This window comes from Takifugu rubripes, chromosome 9 (genome assembly GCF_901000725.2).
Source record: "Takifugu rubripes chromosome 9, fTakRub1.2, whole genome shotgun sequence".
Classification (NCBI taxonomy): domain Eukaryota; kingdom Metazoa; phylum Chordata; class Actinopteri; order Tetraodontiformes; family Tetraodontidae; genus Takifugu; species Takifugu rubripes.
The window spans coordinates 10,470,261-10,489,275 of NC_042293.1; the positions used below are offsets into that span (position 1 = coordinate 10,470,261).

The window sequence follows — 19,015 nt, forward strand, 5'->3', positions numbered from 1 at the left end:
GCCGCTGGGCCAATAGGAAACCGGTGAGTAAGTGCACTGCGCTGCTATTGGACGACGGGCCTTAAAGCCGCAGAAGTAGTCCCACGTGGGGCCTGAGTAGAACCTTCAAAACAAGGCGTACAGGCTGTGTTCAGACATGGCTGATGTTCATATCAGACAAAGGCAATCATCCGCTTTCCCCCGCAGTCCAACTAGGGCACAGAATACCGATACGTATGCGCACGACTGCGTTACAGGAATTTTATTTAAAGATACGTATGCGGGAATTCACCGTGGAAGACGGCGTCGATCGATTGGTCATCATTGCGTCCTTCACGGTATAGGTGGGGGTGGTTAAAGCTACACACTACTGATTCTGGTTGTGATTATGGATATTTAACAGTATCCTCGCGTCACATTTTCTAAATACGTCAGATTAACAAGCCCACGTCGCCTTTCTCTTTTCTTCTATGAAGATTAAAAAGTAACGATTCTTGTTCCACTTCCCTCCCTCCCCATCCCGCCACCGGTGGTTTCACCCAAAAGCTTCATTAATTCTATTAAAGCGGCAAAGAATACTCCTCCAAATGAAGCGCAGATGTGGAATTCGCGTTGAGTCCGTCAAATTTGGACAACATCGTCGGCACATCAATGCCGCCGCGGCTGTTGTTGTTGTACACGCTGGGATGGACGGATGATGCCTTGTGGATCCGCCGGGATGATGTCATGTATCGTTGCACCCCACGTGGGGCCGACGCTCTCCGATAGGCAGATGTGGCCGTATTCCTTCCGAGTAATCCGATTGGACAGATAGGCGCTTTCACGGCAGTTCAGCCCTGCTGCCTGTGTGTGGCAACCGGGGTAAGCTGGACAACTGGGGGAAATGCGAGATTGTGGAGAGCACTATGTTACGCTTTTAAAGAATCTTCGGCTTCTTCGAGACGGAAGACAGAATTTTTTTTGAAGCGTAGACGATTTTTTTTCACTCTTCTTTGGGATTATTCCACGGAGCTTTGCGGCTGAGAAGAAGCAGTTTAATCGAGCCCAACCGCACCGATTTTTCCTCCCAACTGCTTCCCCAGACCGACTGGGTGCGCTCCGGAGAGAGGATGCTTGTCGTGATCTTCATCCACCACGTTTACATTAGGACGGATTAACCGCATGAATTGTAGCCTACACTGTTTTGATTCACCCGGGAGGGGAAAAAGTCGGACGCACGCACTCGCACGGGTATGTATTTAGGAAAATCGCTTGTTTTCGTATTGTTGTCTTTTCCGGGGGAGCGTACGCAACACAACGCGCCGCTTTCTGCGGAGTCAAACAGTGGGTTTCTGTGCGCTGCAAGTCGTCCTGGAGCGGGCTTCGCAGTCATTTGACGATCAGACGAGAACTAATCCAAAAACAAAGGCGGGTATAGAAGGGCAGCTGTCCTCTTTAGCCCGTCCGCGCTCTGTTTATATGGGGTAATATTGATTTTTTCCCCAGCAGTATATCGTGTTAATCGCTGACCACTGACCGAATAAGGTCATCAGGAAGACAGGAGAGGAGCGCAGCGGTGCTGAACTCGAACCTGCTCCAACTGGCTCTCATAACGCAAACTACTTTGTTGCTCCCGAGCGCCGCATTTACTTCTTAATTTCTGTTTTTCCCCCATATGAAACCGCGTCATTTTTCAACGCAGGGTCGCTCCCCCTCTACCTCCCGTGCCCCCCTCCCCTTCCTCACCCCTCTTTGCTGACACCGGCGTGGCCGTGAGCACATTCGAACCCTTCTGCCAAAGGACCTTTACACTGGAGAGATAAACAAAGGATACATTTCAAGATGTATCCACAAGGCCGACATCCGGTAAGAAGTGCTTCCTCTTTACTCGCTGCAGCTCGCATATTTGTCCAACAACACTGCTGTTGACACGGTTCCTGACTGTGCTGTATTTCCCCGAGTTATTTCCACACCGCTGCTGCAGGTCTTTGGGTTTCTTTATCATGTTTAAGATGCACCTTATGTGCACTTATTGGCAACGTGTTTTGCATGCCTGCAGATATTTCCTCTTAACTCATGACTGTTCTGAACATTAGAACAGGCGTTGGTGTGAATCCTTTTTATTTTTATTTTTTATTTTTTTTGAGATTAGATTTCATTTTCGGTGTGAAAGCCCATTGGTGTTGTGTTATCAGCCTCTGGAGGTGTGAATCAGAACCACATCTTTGGTGCGTTAATGCCTGCGCAGATGATATTACCTTCAAAAGTGAGAAGTGTTTGCCTCCCATCTGCAGCACCGGCTTGAAAATGATGAAATCTACCTTTTTTTTAAAAAATAAAAAAATAAAAATCTTTTGAACTTATTTTTTCAGCCTCCACATCAGCCCGGCCAGCCTGGCTTCAAATTCACTGTAGCAGAGTCGTGTGACAGGATTAAAGATGAATTTCAGTTCCTCCAAGCCCAGTATCACAGGTAATTCATACAGACTGCAGAGTAGACCACTTCCTCTATATTTAAATTAGCGTTGACTGTTCCAAAAATAAGCAGTAATTGTTTGCTTCAAGTGACAGAAATGCATTAAACTGTTGTCTTTCATTGTAGTCTTAAAGTGGAATATGACAAACTGGCCAATGAGAAGACGGAGATGCAGCGCCACTATGTCATGGTAAGAAAACATCATAATAGAGAGCGATAATGGTTCCTGATAGCAAAGCTTGTGGGAGCTCTGCTTTGGCAGCCTATTTTGATCACCTGTGTGGTGGTTATTGTGGTTGAGTGTCAGGTACGGGCCTGTGAAAGCCCCCAGGGGGTGGTTGATGTAGCCTGTTGTTACTGAGGAGCCTTTCCTGACAAGCAGGCTGCATCGGGCCAAGGCTCCATTATACACAGCGCGCCCCTGATCTCCAAGGGTCGACTGCAGCGTTGCCCTCTGTGTGTGCTGATCTGATTATTCTCCTAGGAGACTCCACGCACACACATATGCACAGCCATAAATTAGGTGTGAGGCGACGCTTCAGAGCCATGGCAGCGAGTGGGAAAGACGCACCGACGCTGCAAACAAAATGGAGGACGTGGGACCTGCTCAGGCTTATTTAGCGCAGTGTCCGCTTCTCACGTTCTGTGTAAACCAAAATAATGAACATTTATCCTAGCGGCCTCTCAGGACAACATAGGCGTGCTTATGACGCAGGAATTTAGCTCAGACATGATGCAATCAGAAGGTTCTTCTGTGGCTGTGTACACTGTTGTCCCAGGTAAACACACTGGGGATGACTTAAACCAATACAGACAGACTTAAGTCAAACATTCTTTTCACAGGAAAACAACATGTCAGTCTGACGGGGAGGAGGTTAGGTAAACATGTAGGGAAGTATCCCACAGCCGGTGCAGGGTGTCTGGTTACACTTGGGCTGCAGGGCTCTGATCTCAGACAGAATGGCTCTCTTGTTTGAGAGTAATTTTCGGAGAAGCTAATGGACTGAATAATGCATTGGCCTCATCAAATAGACGCTGACTGGAAAGCCATTTCTGCCCTGCCTGCCACTGGTGGGCTCCACAGATTACATTTCAGGCCAGACAGACTGACCTGGCCTGAAATATCAAGAGTGTCGAGCAATTGTGTTATGCTAAGTAAATAGACATCCCGGTGATCCGAGGGATCGGGAAGATCAATAAATCAAACCACTTCCTTCCGTGCCGTTACTAAAAATATAGGGTTATTTGTGATTTGAGGTTCACTTTTCAAAGAATGTACAGCTTTTCAGGTACAGATCCTATTTAATTATACCTGAGATGAGTATTTTTGTGCTTGTACAGTATTTGACATGACTGTGTAAATGTGATGGTAATCCAAAATTAAACATCGTTCTTCTTTTCTTTTCAGTATTACGAGATGTCTTACGGGCTGAACATAGAGATGCACAAACAGGTAGGCGCCCTCTTGTTCCTCATCTGCCACCTCGGTGGGGTTTCTCCAGGAACCGACCTGAGTGTCACTAACAGGGTGGAAACAGGCGGTTCTTGCAGCAGGATTTGTGTAATTGTTCTGGTCTGTGTTCTGAGAAAAGCTCAGGTTTGTCTTGGCCGATTGATAAGATTAAAGGTAGACTTTGGCAGACGCGGCCTTTGACTTAATGATTAAGAACAAGAGGACTGCTGATAGGCCAGTATTCCTTTTCTTGGATGACAATTACAGGAGAGGGGTAAAAGTCCCTTCGTCGCTTATGGTGTCCTTATCTTTGTCAGAAGATCCTATCTTACGTCGCTCCAGAGATCACACGATGCCAAAAGAGATAAAGATTTTATGAATGAGTGACCCCGGGTTTCCTAAGGATGCTGTGCTTCAGTCACGGGGGAGGGGGGGGGACGGGCGTTCCTTCTCCCATGATGGCTTCGTCTAGGTAATGACGGCATCGTAGACGCGGTGGGTCGGGTGATCCATCAGCGTGTGGGCTGTGTGTCACGCTGCCACATGTCTGTCAGTGCTGCAGCTCCTCTGATGGCTTCTGTCAGGCACTTATCACCAGCAGGAGCAAAGAGGAAGGGGGGATGGGAGCCCGAGTCAAATTGAAGAACAGCGGTGGGGGAGGGGGCGCCAGCCCAGCTCTGTGTAAACAGGTTAATCGACTGATCCATTTTAGCGCCTGACTTTTATCAGGAACCTCAACAGAGCTGACGGAAGGACTTGAATAATTCATGAGAGGGGCCCTAACCTGCTGAACGGCGTGTTTGTGAGCAAACAGTGTGGGCTCCGGAGCTGCGGCTCCCAGGCTTACAGCTCGGGCAGGAGAAGATGAGGAGTGGTTAACAGGAGGGGTTGGGATGGATTATTGGATGCACATAGGCATATTATTTTCCTGCCAGGAGATTTATTCCATAGTGCGGAAATCCATTCGTCTAACTGTGTCTTTTTCATTACCGTGCAGGGACATAATTCAGATTTCTGAATGCACACACGGCCACAGCTCGGATGGGCTGATTTGGCATTTGTTACCTGCCTCTCGCCTGTATCAGCCGTGATAGTCGGCAGATAAAAAGAGCTAATTCCTGGAACCAAATATCAGGCAGGATTCACCACCCTCTTTAAGGCTTAGGGCGCGTAGAAGGTCTCGGCATTTGTTCTGATGTTGACTCAGTCATCCGAGTAATTTCAATTAAATGTTTTTTTACATATCATATTTGACAAAGATTGGGATTCGAGGTTAAGGTGAAGTTTGTTTTTTGGCTCAGCTATTACAAATTCTCTCCATTCCACGGAGCGAGGCATACTATGTTAATTAAATACTGGCATCAGATACACTTTTGTGATATTAAATGAATTAAAAACTCTCAGACTTGCCGGTCTGAAGGACTGTCTGTTACTCTCAGAGTCAAAACAAACGTGGTGAGGGTCCAGCCTTTAGCCGGGACAAACTGTGCTCTCACACGTCAAAGATGTTCAACTTTACTCCCAGAGTTTTTCATGCTAGCATCACCTTCAGCCGCCGGACGTGCCGCTGCAGCAGATTACTGTAATGACTCATGGATCTGTTTAGACAGGCTTTGGAGCTTGATCAATATAGACTAGACTTGCTTCACATTAACAGAGGCTTTAAAGGCTTTGCGACACCTTGGTTTAGTGGAGACATTAATCACTTTTTTTTGGCTGCGACGAGCTGGTGAAGTACTAGTCTAATTTTCCTCCTGCTAGAACAATCAGGAAATGGGCTGACAAGCTCATCTTGGACAAATTGGAGGCCCTCCAAATCTGACTAGTCAAGCACTGTTTATAGATGGATCATTTGACCACGGACGCTGGTTTTTCTGTCTATATTTAATGCTCATCAGTGTCTGGGCTCCATTCCCCCGCTGCCGATGGCAACAGGCGAATACCTTTCTGCACACAATTGACAAGCTAGCCTGAGAGTGCTCTTAAAGTGGTGCTACACGGGTCCAAGTACCTGTAATTGTGTAGCAGCAGCGCAAATCTGGCCTCTCAAGGGCCAAGCTGTCATCTACTTAAAGTGACAACAGGCCCATTTTTATCTGCTGGCAGAACAAAATAAGCGCTGCCACCACACCTGTTTTGACAGTGGCGGTGAGCTGAGGCGATGCCCGCCCTGCCGGTTTGCATGGTGTTTTGTGAGCGTGGAGGCTGCCGGCTGTGTAATTCACGGTAGATCAGACACCTCCTGACCTCTCTCGGCCAGCTGTCACCACGCCGGTAAGCTGCAGCGGACTGTGCTCTCAAGGCCTTTTCACAAATCCTATCAAATGTTGGACTGCTATTGACATGGCTTATCTCAACAAGCATGGATTATATGGCCTGTTTTGCTTTTGAACCATTTCTATGGGCATTCTTGAGCTTCGGCACTGCTGCATCGCATTAATGCTAATGCTCATAAAAGTCTTTCTGTGCTTTATTGGTTGTAGGTCACATTTATTGCAAGTCACAAGAGTTCAGGTCCTTTACTGTCTGCAGACATTAATCTAATTATAATCAGTGTTATCTCATGGACTTTTGTACTTCATGTAATAAGTGATATATATATATATATATTTATCATAATTGCCTCTGATCTCAGGCCCTACTTTGATTCAGCCGATAGCCTATCTTCGGCTTGATATGTGTGCGGCTAGCTGTCGCGGCTAAGTGGCCGTTGACGTTGCAGCTTGGGTCAGCGGGTCTCGTTCTGGACATTACTCTCCGATCTCTCTGGCTCAGCTCAGAGGTAATATGTCTGGCTGACAAAACTGCCTGGCATTTCTGCCATGTGTAATAAATATGCTTGTGGCCTGCACGGTACATTGTGTGTGCAGCTCCAAATGAAAAATCTGAGAAAATCCCTGTGATGTGTTTGTGTTCCGCAGTGGCCTTGGGTTGAACTGCAGCTCATAAATTCCATAGATGATGTAGCTTTGGCACTGTTATTTTTCTGCTCCCAGCACAGCGCCTGAACCTGAGAGTCCCATCTCCCATCTCTCAGAGAAGGAGGAGGCAGGGCAAGTGGGCTGTGCAGTGTTTTTGCAGTGGAGGGGGAGGGGGGAATGCGTGGCGCCTCCTCCCTCGGCTCCTTTTATCCACCATTCATTTGCTATGTTCATGTGATCGACAGGCTGAAAATTCAATTTAATGACCTGCCTCTAAGCTCGTAATATGATTTTAAAGCCTGTTACGGTCAAGCAGAGGTGCCATTTGCATAATGATCCCAGCAAGATAGGGCTGCAGCCGTTGCCATGGTAGTCGGTAGACAAGCAGAAGAATGGCAGTCGGGCTGCGTTGATGGGTGGGAGGGACCTGGGCCAGGCAGCTGATGGATTGAAAAATGGCCTGGGCCCCAGTGGAAAAACAGAACCGTCCTCTTGTTGTGTGCAAGTCGTCAGTCAGTTCCTAATGCATTGATTATTGATCTGAGGTCACTTTGGTGTACAGTCCCAGCTGAACCTGCTTTTAAAACCCTCAATGTAAACTTCCCTCACTGTGAAATGTAAGCAAACACTGCATTCTGGTTAGCGGGTTTGTTTTCCTGGGGTGTGGCGGAGCGGTTTAACTCTGAGGTTAACTGCAGGACACCACAGTTGAAGATGAGGGGAAGCGGGCCCGAGTGCGTGAGGAACCTCTCAGCACAGCAGCACTCTGCCGGCTCATATCCGTTTAGCATGGAGTGCACTTTCAGCACAGCTGTGCTTCATCCCCCTGGGCTCTCCTAATGTTTTAAATATTTCAAATGTCAATATCACGCTGTTTAGAGGATGTTGAGTCAAGCAGTTCTGATTGCCGCAGTAATTGACTTAATCGGTGTAAACATTAACGGCAGGGTTATGCGAAGCGACTGTCTGTTTCATACTTTAACGTCTCATTTTGCCCCTCTTTTGTTTTTTCCAGACCGAGATTGCCAAGCGGCTCAATGCGATTCTAGCTCAAATCATGCCTTTCCTGTCACAAGAGGTGAGTGTTGAAAGCGGCTCTAAAACAGTTGAGTAGTAATAAAAGGAAGTCATTTCTCGTGCGTTGTCGAGTGTGCGGCATTTGCCCTCACTTGTAAAATTGCAGCGGCTCTGTGAAAATGAAGTGTGAAATTTACGGATGCCTCAATCATCTTTCGTAAATGTCTTCCCCACAGCACCAGCAGCAGGTCGCTCAGGCAGTTGAGCGGGCTAAGCAGGTGACTATGACCGAGCTGAATGCCATCATCGGGGTACGTGGACTTCCCAATCTGCCTCTCACCGTGTGTATACCCCTTTTATTCCTTTCTTTGACCATGATTAGGGAAAAAGCTACACATTTTATGTATTTTTCATGATTTCTTTCTGCACTTAATCCATACATAGGTTGCATTTCACCACCATCTGTGTCAGAGTAGAGCTATGTTTACGCTTTATATTCTGGACTGTGTCGCATATTCCATTCAAGTGCACATCTCCAGAGCTTTGGACTTGCTGGTGTCTTCACAGCCTTGTTGTGTGTTTATAAATGTGAGCCTGAGAGCTCTTGAGAGATCCTGGGCTGCTTTAATTGGCTAAGGTTTTAATGAGGAGGCTCATCCTTCACTGCTGACCTGTTTAGCTGTGGGAATTAAAAGGCAGAGCGTGAGCAAGCGAGTGCAGAGAGTCCAGGCAGCCGGCACATTTCTGCAGCGCTGTTTGCACACCACCGCTCCGAGCTGTAACGTACAAAAGGGAAGCACTTCTTCGGAAGAACATGCTTCCTGCTGATTAGCTGTATTTACCTTGACATCATAAAGAGGAAGTGATTGGTTGTGCTCAAGACATCAGTGATTTTAAAAGAGCAGTAAAAGTTTGCAGCCTGTGCTCGGTTCTAAAGTCTGACGTCATGACTCGCAGCACATTTTGGAATTCAGTTTATAGCTGCCTGATAACCTTAAGTTCAAGGATAATTACCTTTCAGAATTTGTCTGAATTGGTGTCTGAGTGTTGTATTAATTTGACCTTTTTTGCGCTCAGTGATTTTCACATTTGAGTGATTATTGATATTTTTCTCCCTTTTGAATTGGTGTATTTTTAATGACTGGGTGAGTGAAGAATAATTTATGTGGGCAACGATGAACGAATGGGATCCCGCCTGCACACAAAGGTGCACGAGCCCTCAACCGCACCTGAGTCTAGGAGTCGGAGCTTGGCCACAGTCTGAAGTGCCCCACTCAATATTAACTCTTTTTGGCACTGACGTTCTGCCTCCAATATGTCAGAGGGGCTGGAACTGCAGCTACTGTGCGTTTTATGAATACCGTTGCATTAGTTATTCATCGAGGAGAAGCTCTGTAGGCATGCCAAAATCATGCATATTGTAAAACAAGGTGGGGTGAAAGAGCTCGCCAGGCAGACAGGCAGCATCCAGGAGCCAGCTGTATGCCTTATTGATGGGATAAGGGCCATTAATAGGATGCAACTAGGGCAAACGTGTGCTCTGACATACACCTGACAGGTGGTGCTTTGCTATTTGTTTCAATCTATGTATATGTTACAGCCGAGCAGTTCAGATGAAACTAAGGGTGTTAAACTAAAGCAGCGCCTCTAATATCATCAATTGCCATCAGTAATCACAATGATGGAACATTTGGAGCAGCTGGAGCCTTGCTCTCAGTTCGTAACATCCCTGCACGTTGGTCAGCGTTTGCATGTGTGTTCCACAGCATGCTGTGCAGTGCACTGTTGTGTATTTGTTTTTTTGTATTTGTCTTCTTTATTTCATCGCTTCATTCCCTCTGAGGGGAAAAGGGGTAAAGATTAGGTCTTTATCTCCCAATATTAAATTAGAGGAAATAGGCCAAAAAGACTTTTCTTTATTTATTATTGTCATCATTTATGGACCTCTAATGAGGGCTGTTGCCGATCGACCATGCATATTACCCATCAGTGCCTCATTAAACACAATGAGCAAGGATGCCTCTCCCCTGCCAATGAACTGGCTCTTTAATTTCCCTCATGGACACAATATTGGAGTGTAACTCACTCCTATTCTCTGCCCACTTTTATGTTCTGGGAACCTTTTGCAATTGGATTGACATCTGTCCTGTGGAACAAAGATTGCAATTTTTTTCTTTTCCAATCTGGTCTGTTTGCCCGAGGTGGATGCCGTAGATGCAGTACGCAATTATAGAATGCCTCCAGATATGATGTCTAACAATGTACCCTTTGTGAGATCTGTGATTGGATTTCTCAGTTTTAAAAAGGAAAGCATGAACTGGAGTTCAGGTCATGGTTATTAAGTTAATGTATTTTTAATGTCAGGCAGGTCCGCCACATGGGGCTTTGTTGTACCACCTTGGCGCTCTCAAGTGTCTAATATTCCTGAAATGGCCATAAATGGTCACTGATTGAAGTCTGTCTTGTAAAAGCGAGGAGGAAGTGCATGCTGTAACAGCAGCTGAATTATTCAGCTGGCTCGTAGTCGGGTAATAAATTGCTGATGTTTTTATTGGTGTCTCGGCTAAGTATTATTTAACCTTGCTTTAAACTGCTTACTTCCATGCTGAGTGGCTTTTAACTCCCATCCCATTTCCCCTTGCCTTTCAAATATTGATGGCGAATATTGGAGGGTTGACTGAGTGCCAGTGTGGGACCCCTGTCCTGGGTCCCAGAGCGGCCTTGCAGACACACAAACATGCACTCAAATTCTGGAAGAGAGGGAGTGCCAGCTCTGGCAGCAGCCCCTCTTTCTCTCTCTTTAAAGTTTGGGTCTGCAAATGATTCATGTTCTGGTAATGTGGGGAACTTGAATTGGAGATGAGTCAATGGAGGCCAGTATTGTTGCTGAAGTGTTTTCTGGAGTGCTGTGGAGGTGCAGTAGGAAATCCATCAGTTTACCTGAAATGATCCTTTTACCTTCTGTTATTGGTGTAAAATGCAAAAATCCTTCAGTTCTTTATAGCCGACACCGATGTGTGATTTGGGAGTTACATCAGGCTGAAAAGTGGGTTTAGAGCCTAATGCGTATTCTCCTGCAGCACTCGCCCTGAGGGCCATGGCTGTCTGATGCTGACATTAACAGATGTGTGTACTGTATGTGCTAATGGTATTCAGGCTTTACATGTCTTTAGTGCTGGGTTCCTGCTGGTCTCTTCCCTCTGACCCACTTGGTGTCTGTCTTCTGGTCTACTTACAGCAGCAGCAGCTCCAGGCGCAGCACCTCTCTCATGCAGCTCACGGGCCTCCTGTCCAGCTGCCACCTCACCCCTCAGGACTGCAGCCACCTGGCATCCCTCCTGTGACAGGATCTGGATCGGGCCTGCTGGCACTCGGCGCCCTTGGCAGCCAAGCCCATCTTCCAGTGAAAGATGAGAAGAACCACCACGATCTCGAACACAGAGGTGAGGCGGTTTACTCGGGCACATTGCTGTCCACCTTTAGTTCCCTGAATCCACAAATTAAGAATACCTGCATTCGTTTGAATACTATTGCTCATACTTTTAAAAAACCCAGTACAGTGAGGAGTGGTTTTACACACTCTGTAGCAGAATCAGAGGGCCCTTAGGTGAGGAGTGCATCCTGTCTGTTCACATTCTGTCTGGGTAATGAGCTGGTACATTCCCAGCCCATGACTACATAAGCTATTCAAAAGCTCCAACACGCAGCGATAAGAGGGGCCTCGTGCCCTGCAGCTGAATCTCACACGTTCAGCCAGAAGCATTTGTTATGATATGTTAACTGACTTGTTTTTCTCTTTGCTCCACTTGGTTTCATCGCCACCCCGGCTGCCATTGTGATGTCTGCAACACAGAGAACACGGTGAGTATCCCCGGACTGTCCTCCCCCACCATCGCCGGGCTAGTTGTTTGTCCACATGATTGTCAAGGAAAACTCCCTGTCAGCTGCATGCCACTGCTGATTTCATGCGCTGTTGTAATCTGCTTTCTGTAAAATGATTAATTGGAAATGAGGTTTGGAATATAAGTCCTGTGCTTTAAATCCAGATGGGAAATGACTGGTATCATGCTGGAGAGATTAGAAGCCTTGTAATTTCATCACAATTAATGAAAGACTTGGACTTCCCCTTCTTAAGGGATTTATTTGATCCCGACCACTGTCTCTCTTGTTTTACTGGTTCGCTTCCTTGGCATCAGATGAATATTTATGAGCACAAATGTGGAATTGTTTTGTTTTCGCTATGCCGGCTCCGCCAGGCTGGACTTGCTAAAGCGTTTTATTGGAATGCCGGCGAACTCTGATGGCTTGTGATGGGCCTGGGAGATTGTGTTTCTGTAGACTGGGCTAACTGAATGGGTTCAGTCATGTCTGAAGAAATGGAACTCCTAGGGCGATTAGCAGTCCTGTTTTGTTTCTGTGCTCTTGTCCCAGGTCATCTGATAGCCGAGTGGTGACTTTGGTTAATGAGTCACGCTAAGCATCTCTTTAAAGGTCAGCCATTATGCAGCCAGTGGCCCTTTGCCCAGCCTGCAAGTCCACTGGCCATTGTTCACTTCTCTGAACCTCCACTGACTTGCTCCCTGTTGTCACTTTACTCTTGAGAGGAAGGGAAGGGGGGGAATCGGGAGATCTTGGCAGTTCACATCCAAATGGCAAACTCCTGTGAAAGCTGCTGGACGCCTGCCCAGTTCCTCCCATCCTGCCGGTGTTTGGAGTGACTCGTCCCAGCTTGTGTGGGCAGCAACAATCCAAGAAGAAGCACCAGTCAGTCCCACGCTGCCGTGCCCACTGGCAGGATATAGATTCTCTTTCTTTATCGGACCTCAAAGCCTGAGTTGACGTGGTGCCCATTCGCGCCACAGCAATCAATGCCCAGCGCCTACAACGTACAGTCTCTCTCTTTCTCTTTGGCTGTCTTTCCCCTGTGTCTCACTCGCTTAGCCTGACTGCCTCTGGATAAAGGCCCTCTGTTCAGCCACAACACACTGCTCATGTCCCTGTGAGGCTGTTTGTTGTCCAGTTATGAGGAGGAGGGAGCCTGGCTCACAAAACAAGCCCTCCTCCTTTCACTTCAAATAATGCTCCATTCTGTTATTTGGGAAGCGGCGGCCTTGTGTGTGAGATTGGGCTTGGCCGGTGTCAGGGTACTGCCTGGAGCTGCCCTACATCTGCATTTTTAGCTTGCTATAACCACCATTGTGTGAATGGATTAAGTCAGTAGCTGATGAATGACTCAGTGCTGTCTTTTATTACCCGGGGGTGACACGGGAGTAAAAATGTGGTTTTCTCTTTGCAGAATAACTCTATATCACCATCAGAAAGCCTACACACGTCCAGTGAGAAGCATCGCAGCTCGTCCGACTACAGTTTGGACTCAAAGAAACGCAAAGTGGAGGAGAAAGACAGCATGAGCAGATATGTAAGTGCTTAAAGGCACCACGGACTGATTAACCTTCCTTCTTAGAATCACATGCATGCCACCCACACATCTGTAAACAGCAGTTACTGATTTTACTTGCCTCTGCCCAGAGTTCAAATATCCAAGCAGCCTAAAGGTAGTCTATATAAAGCACCAACCTTCCTTTTTTTTTTAATTTAATCTGGCAACAGTGACGTTTAGGTGGTGCTGGGTCACAAAAATCTCAGCAAGGAGACGTATCAGCGCTGTTAAAGCGAGTTTTTAAAAAGGCCTCGTCGTAATTATGTTTTATGCTACGTGACAAATTTGGCAATTATCTTACAGGACAGCGACGGAGAGAAGAGCGACGACCTGGTGGTAGACGTGTCTAATGAGGTGGGCTGTGCAGCATGTCGTCGTAAATGGCAGACTGAGATGCACTGGGATGGAGCCGTTGCATAAATGGCCATCTTTGACTGTGTTTCATCAGGATCCCGCCACTCCGCGTGCAAGCCCGGCACACTCGCCACCTGAAAACGGCATTGACAAGACCCGTCCTCCAAAGAAGGACACTCCCAACAGCCCAGCGTCAGTTGCGTCCTCTGGAAGCACCCCGTCCTCAAAGGCCAAGGAGCTCGGTCATGTAAGTCACCAAGAGTTAAGAACAAACTAGGACAGAAAGGATTTAAGCGCAAATTGCAGAGGAGCAAAGGGATATATGCATATAAATCTAGGTCGTTTTCTGGCGTGGATTAGGAGTGGCTGTCTGTGCTTTAAGTGCATGACTAAATGTCAGGGATAATATTGTCCCACATCAGGATCAGTCAGGTCTCCGCTGTTAATAGCTCAATGTATTTAACTATTCTAGGGTTTTTCCCCTTCTGCCTCACTAAGAGATTAAAGCCCAAGCAGTAAGGGGATAAAAACAGCCCCATCTCCATTGTGGCCATAATAGGTTTTAAAATAAATAGCAGTTTATGGCTGTGCAGGACCATGAGGGCTGTCAGAATTAGACTGGATTAAGTTTCCTTTGCTCTCAAATTGTCAGTCTGCTGCGGCTGTTTTGCTGGATAGTGACACTGCCTCTCGCTCTCTCCTTCCATCCACAGAATGACAAATCCTCCACGCCTGGCCTAAAGTCCAACACCCCCACCCCCCGCAACGACGCCCCCACCCCGGGCACCAGCTCCACTCCTGGGCTCAGACCCATCTTAGGCAAACCACCAGGCATGGAGGCTCTCGGTTGGTATCACTTGTTTTTTTCCATTAAATGATTCTCCCTGATAGGCTGTTACAGCAAATAACCAAACGCCCCCGTCTGCCTGTAGCAGCCCCTGCTCTACGTACCCCGTTGTCCATCGCTGGCTCATACCCCACCCCCTTTGCAATGATGGGGCATCACGAGATGAACGGAGGGCTGACCAGTCCTGGTGTCTACGCCGGCCTGCACATCTCCCCTCAGATGAGCGCAGCAGCAGCTGCAGCTTATGGACGCTCCCCCATGGTAACCCCCCCACACCTGACCTTTCTAGCTGATTTAATCTCAGATCGTTTGCGTTTTTAAACAAACAGTTTGCATTTTCGGAAATACATTCATTAGTTTTAAGCGGCTCAGGGAAAAGGTCAAAGCTTTGTGCTCAGTGTTTAGGTAAAAAAAGATATAGGTGTGTTTAGCCAAATGCTGCTCTTGTACTTTATTTTTCCACAGTTGCACAGCAGTAACGCTTATTTAAACAGCTTTATCTGGCCAAATTTGCAGGGTTTCGATCCTCACACGCACATGAGAGCGCCTGGCCTTCCGGCCAGTCTCACGTCCATCTCTGGCGGCAAACCGTAAGGCTATTTCTTCCTTTTTAATTCTAAACCGCGATTTAAGCCGCTGACCAGTTTGTCCTCCTCATCAGGGCGTACTCCTTCCACGTCAGCGCTGACGGTCAGATGCAGCCCGTGCCCTTCCCGCCCGACGCCCTGATAGGTCCCAGAATTCCACGCCACGCCCGTCAGATCAACACGCTGAGCCACGGCGAGGTGGTGTGCGCCGTTACCATTAGCAACCCCACACGTCATGTCTACACTGGTGGCAAAGGGTGTGTCAAAATCTGGGACATCAGCCAGCCTGGCAGCAAGAGCCCCGTGTCCCAACTGGACTGTCTGGTGAGAACGACTGCTGGTTCATATTTCTGTTAACGACTTATATTTTATTTACATCCAGTACACCTTAATGCTGTTCCTAATGCACAAACTGATCCTAGAGACTGTACAAAGTGATCAAATCTTTATGACAGTCAAGCAGCTTGTTCCCAGACCTCTTTCTCTCTCTCTCTCTGACTCTCTGTGTCTCTCTCTCTGTCTCTGTGTCTCTCTCTGTCTACGTCTCCACCACCTTGAACGTGTATTGATTCACTTTGTCCTCTGTGACACAGAACAGGGATAACTACATCCGCTCCTGTAAGCTGCTGCCTGACGGTCGCACACTGATCGTGGGAGGCGAGGCCAGCACGCTGACCATCTGGGATCTGGCCTCTCAGACGCCTCGCATCAAGGCCGAGCTCACTTCTTCAGCGCCGGCGTGCTACGCCCTGGCCATCAGCCCCGACGCCAAAGTCTGCTTCTCGTGCTGCAGCGACGGAAACATCGCCGTCTGGGACCTGCACAACCAGACCCTTGTGAGGTGGGAGAAAAGCTCTTTAATGCTTTTGTGTGAAATATTCCGACAAAACACGTCAGTCAACTCTTGTTTCCGACTCGGAACACAGGCAGTTCCAGGGTCACACGGACGGCGCGAGCTGTATCGACATCTCTCATGACGGGACTAAGCTTTGGACAGGCGGCCTTGACAACACAGTTCGGTCATGGGATCTGAGGGAGGGTCGACAGCTGCAGCAGCACGACTTCACCTCTCAGGTGAGGACAGAGCGCACAGGAGCGATTGATTCTGAACATTAATTCATCCAGAGTTTAATCTGTTGCGCTTCTCCCTCGACTCCAGATCTTCTCTCTGGGCTACTGTCCAACCGGGGAGTGGCTCGCCGTGGGCATGGAGAGCAGCAACGTGGAGGTGCTGCACCATTCCAAGCCTGACAAGTATCAGCTCCACCTGCACGAGAGCTGCGTCCTCTCCCTCAAATTCGCCTACTGCGGTGAGAATGAATCTGAGGAAAGCTGCTCAGTTTCAGCCTGTCTTATTTTATTAAGTGTTAAAAACCCGTCTGAATGCCTGCTGTGCTCATGGCTGCACAGATAATCACTCCTCATTTATTAAAATTCCTCCAGCACTTGTTAGGCCGAGCAGAACCTGAGTGTAATCTGATCTCATTTGCAGGTAAATGGTTTGTAAGCACTGGGAAGGACAATCTGCTGAATGCTTGGAGGACCCCTTATGGGGCCAGCATATTCCAGGTATGCACATCAACAGTCTAAAAAGTGGGCACGGCCTTCTCTGGTTGTCCCTGAATCATCAACCCGGCAAATCTCACTTGTCATAAAAATCCGATCTCATTCTTTTCTTGATCTCTCCCAGTCCAAGGAGTCCTCGTCAGTCCTGAGCTGCGACATCTCCACAGATGACAAGTACATTGTAACGGGCTCTGGGGACAAGAAGGCCACTGTTTATGAGGTGATCTACTAGACTCTCCTGGACTGGACGACAGTCGAGACTTCCTCCCTCCTCACACAGACAGCATGGATGTTGCCTTCAGGCCCAGCGTGGACGGGCAGGAAGTTTGGCGGTGCCAGACTGAGCCGGACGTTGGCACTCTTGTGACCTCCCCACACCTCTGCAACTAACACGTGTACAGCGAGTGCAGCCCCCCCCCCCCTCCCCGAGACACTAAGAAGAAAATAATGTCTTGCCGTTTTCTGTTGGTTGGATATTTCTTTTTCTTTTTTTTTCTTCTTTTTTTTTTGACCTCATCCTCTCGACCGTGGAGATAAAGTTCCACGACACGACCAGAAGCGGCGCTTCACTCTGGATCTTCTCCTCGGAGGTTCTGTGAAAAATGTACATAATGGAGTAATAAAAGGCCTTTTATAGATTTATATTTTGGTGTCCAGTTACACTTGTGATGGTTCTTTCTTGTTCTCTCAGTGATTTTTCTTTTCCTTCTGGGGATGGAAATTAGATTAGGACTTTGAAAGAGGATATTCTATTTCAATTTTTCTCATGTTCTCAGTCCAGAATGACCTTTTGTGGAAATCTAATTTGGAGGGATTTTTTTCCACATTTTTCCCCTTTTTTTTTTTTTTTAAATTCTTTGTTGCTTTGCTGTAACAGAACAAAGACGTTCGTCCCCTGGATTTTTGAGGTCAAACCTGGGAAAGCCCTCTGTCAGATCTGAAGATGGGGGAAACATGGCTTTCCAGTTCATTTTCCCCTTCGGCCTGACGGTTAAAAGAAGACCTACTGAACACTGGCTGCATTCAGTGACATCACAATGGATTACTGTCAGTCGGAAAGCGATGGATGTTGTGCAAAGGGACGGCTGTGACTCGACTTCGGGCCGTTGAATCAACCATTGTATAAAACGTTGTTACGCCGCTCAGTAAAGTTTATTTGTCAGTCAACAGTTTAATTACCGCCTCTCTCGTATGAATGTCAGTGACTGGCGCGCGGGCTCCGCCCACAGTTCACAAAGACGCTGATAAAGAAAAGGTGGCAGGCAAACGTGACCAGTTCTGGCGTTCTGAGTATTCACCATTTGCTTTCTTTAGTACTTAATATTTGATGATGACCTTTTGGTAGATGGCCGCGGCGGCGGCCTCTCCATGAACGCAAAGTTAGCCTGTGTAGCATACATGTTTCATCAATGCTAACAATTGTACAGTTGGCAGTTGTTGATAAATCAATAAACTGTTTTTCATATTAAAAGCTCGAGTGATATTTGGGTGTTTTTGGCACACTTCTAAGGCAATGACAGGTTTGTGGATGCAGGCTAGCACACGTGCTGTGGGATCCTGCGGGTGTTTCTGTGCGTGCCCGCGGCAGTAAGGCCCTAAAGCCGTCTCCCAGTGATATAATAAGGCAGAGTTTTTATGCAGTGCCACTCTAGGAGTATGACGCAAACACCGCTCTTGAGATCTTGAGTGGTCTTTTGGTAGTTGAGTACTTTTGGACAGGATGAGGTGAATGGCCCAGTCCTTCCACTCCATAGCAAGGCTCTTCTAGGACTCTGAGCGTGAAGCTGTGAGCCCTTCATGTCTGCCTCTTCAGAGATGTTATTGTTACATTATAAAGGCAGCGCTGGATGCTTTCAGCATGGAGTCGGCCGCCATACTCCGCTCTCACGGGCTCATTTGTTAAAGGCTATAGTCTTTCTTTTCCCACATTGCTGGAGTGTGTACTTCCTGTGTGCACTCGTAGCATAAGCTCCTCGCTCGAGGAGAATTTTCTTCTTCACTTAATCAAACAGTAGAATATCTGCAGATGAAAGGTGGAACCTTGTGAGTGCCTGTTGCTGGACACTGAGGGGGTCATTGTCTCTCCTTCCGCCAGTCTACCTCTCAATGGAGAGCTTTCAGCCAGTTCTCATGCAAAAGGCTGTGTGTAGCCCTCTTCAATCTGAAGTACTACAGTGCAGGATGGCCTAAGTGTTTTACAGGAGCTTTAACCGTAAGAATGGAGTCCAATTCTCTATTTTTGCTTCATTTGTTAGAGCCAAGATTCAAAAGACCCTACAGAAAATCAAGGGGTGTTGTATTGCCAATGTGTGGGCTTGCACATGCAAATGTGTGTGTGTGTGTTGCCAGGCACTGATCACAGTCCACCAGAACGCTGGACGGTGATTTTGGCCTGT

At 47.5% G+C, this 19,015-nt stretch overlaps 1 protein-coding gene across 4 annotated transcripts; it reads left to right on the plus strand.

Annotated features, from left to right (window-relative positions):
* Positions 1-555: 555 nt before the first annotated feature.
* tle3a (TLE family member 3, transcriptional corepressor a) lies at positions 556-18,098 on the plus strand. 4 transcript variants are annotated; one of them, XM_029841871.1, is made up of 21 exons: positions 556-1,209; positions 1,661-1,824; positions 2,331-2,431; positions 2,561-2,624; positions 3,843-3,887; positions 7,824-7,886; positions 8,062-8,136; positions 11,064-11,268; positions 11,679-11,686; positions 13,122-13,244; positions 13,569-13,619; positions 13,714-13,866; positions 14,333-14,465; positions 14,555-14,727; positions 14,983-15,056; positions 15,128-15,377; positions 15,647-15,894; positions 15,980-16,127; positions 16,213-16,363; positions 16,546-16,622; positions 16,744-18,098. In XM_029841871.1, the coding sequence occupies exons 2-21, from the start codon at positions 1,801-1,803 to the stop codon at positions 16,849-16,851; spliced, it is 2,274 nt and encodes a 757-aa protein (XP_029697731.1). In that variant the 5' UTR covers positions 556-1,209; positions 1,661-1,800; the 3' UTR covers positions 16,852-18,098. The 4 variants fall into 4 exon arrangements, with proteins under 4 accessions (XP_029697731.1, XP_029697730.1, XP_011605710.1 ...); XM_029841870.1 differs by having other exon boundaries at positions 557-1,209; positions 8,062-8,166; XM_011607408.2 differs by having other exon boundaries at positions 557-1,209; positions 14,552-14,727.
* The last annotated feature ends 917 nt before the right edge of the window (positions 18,099-19,015 follow it).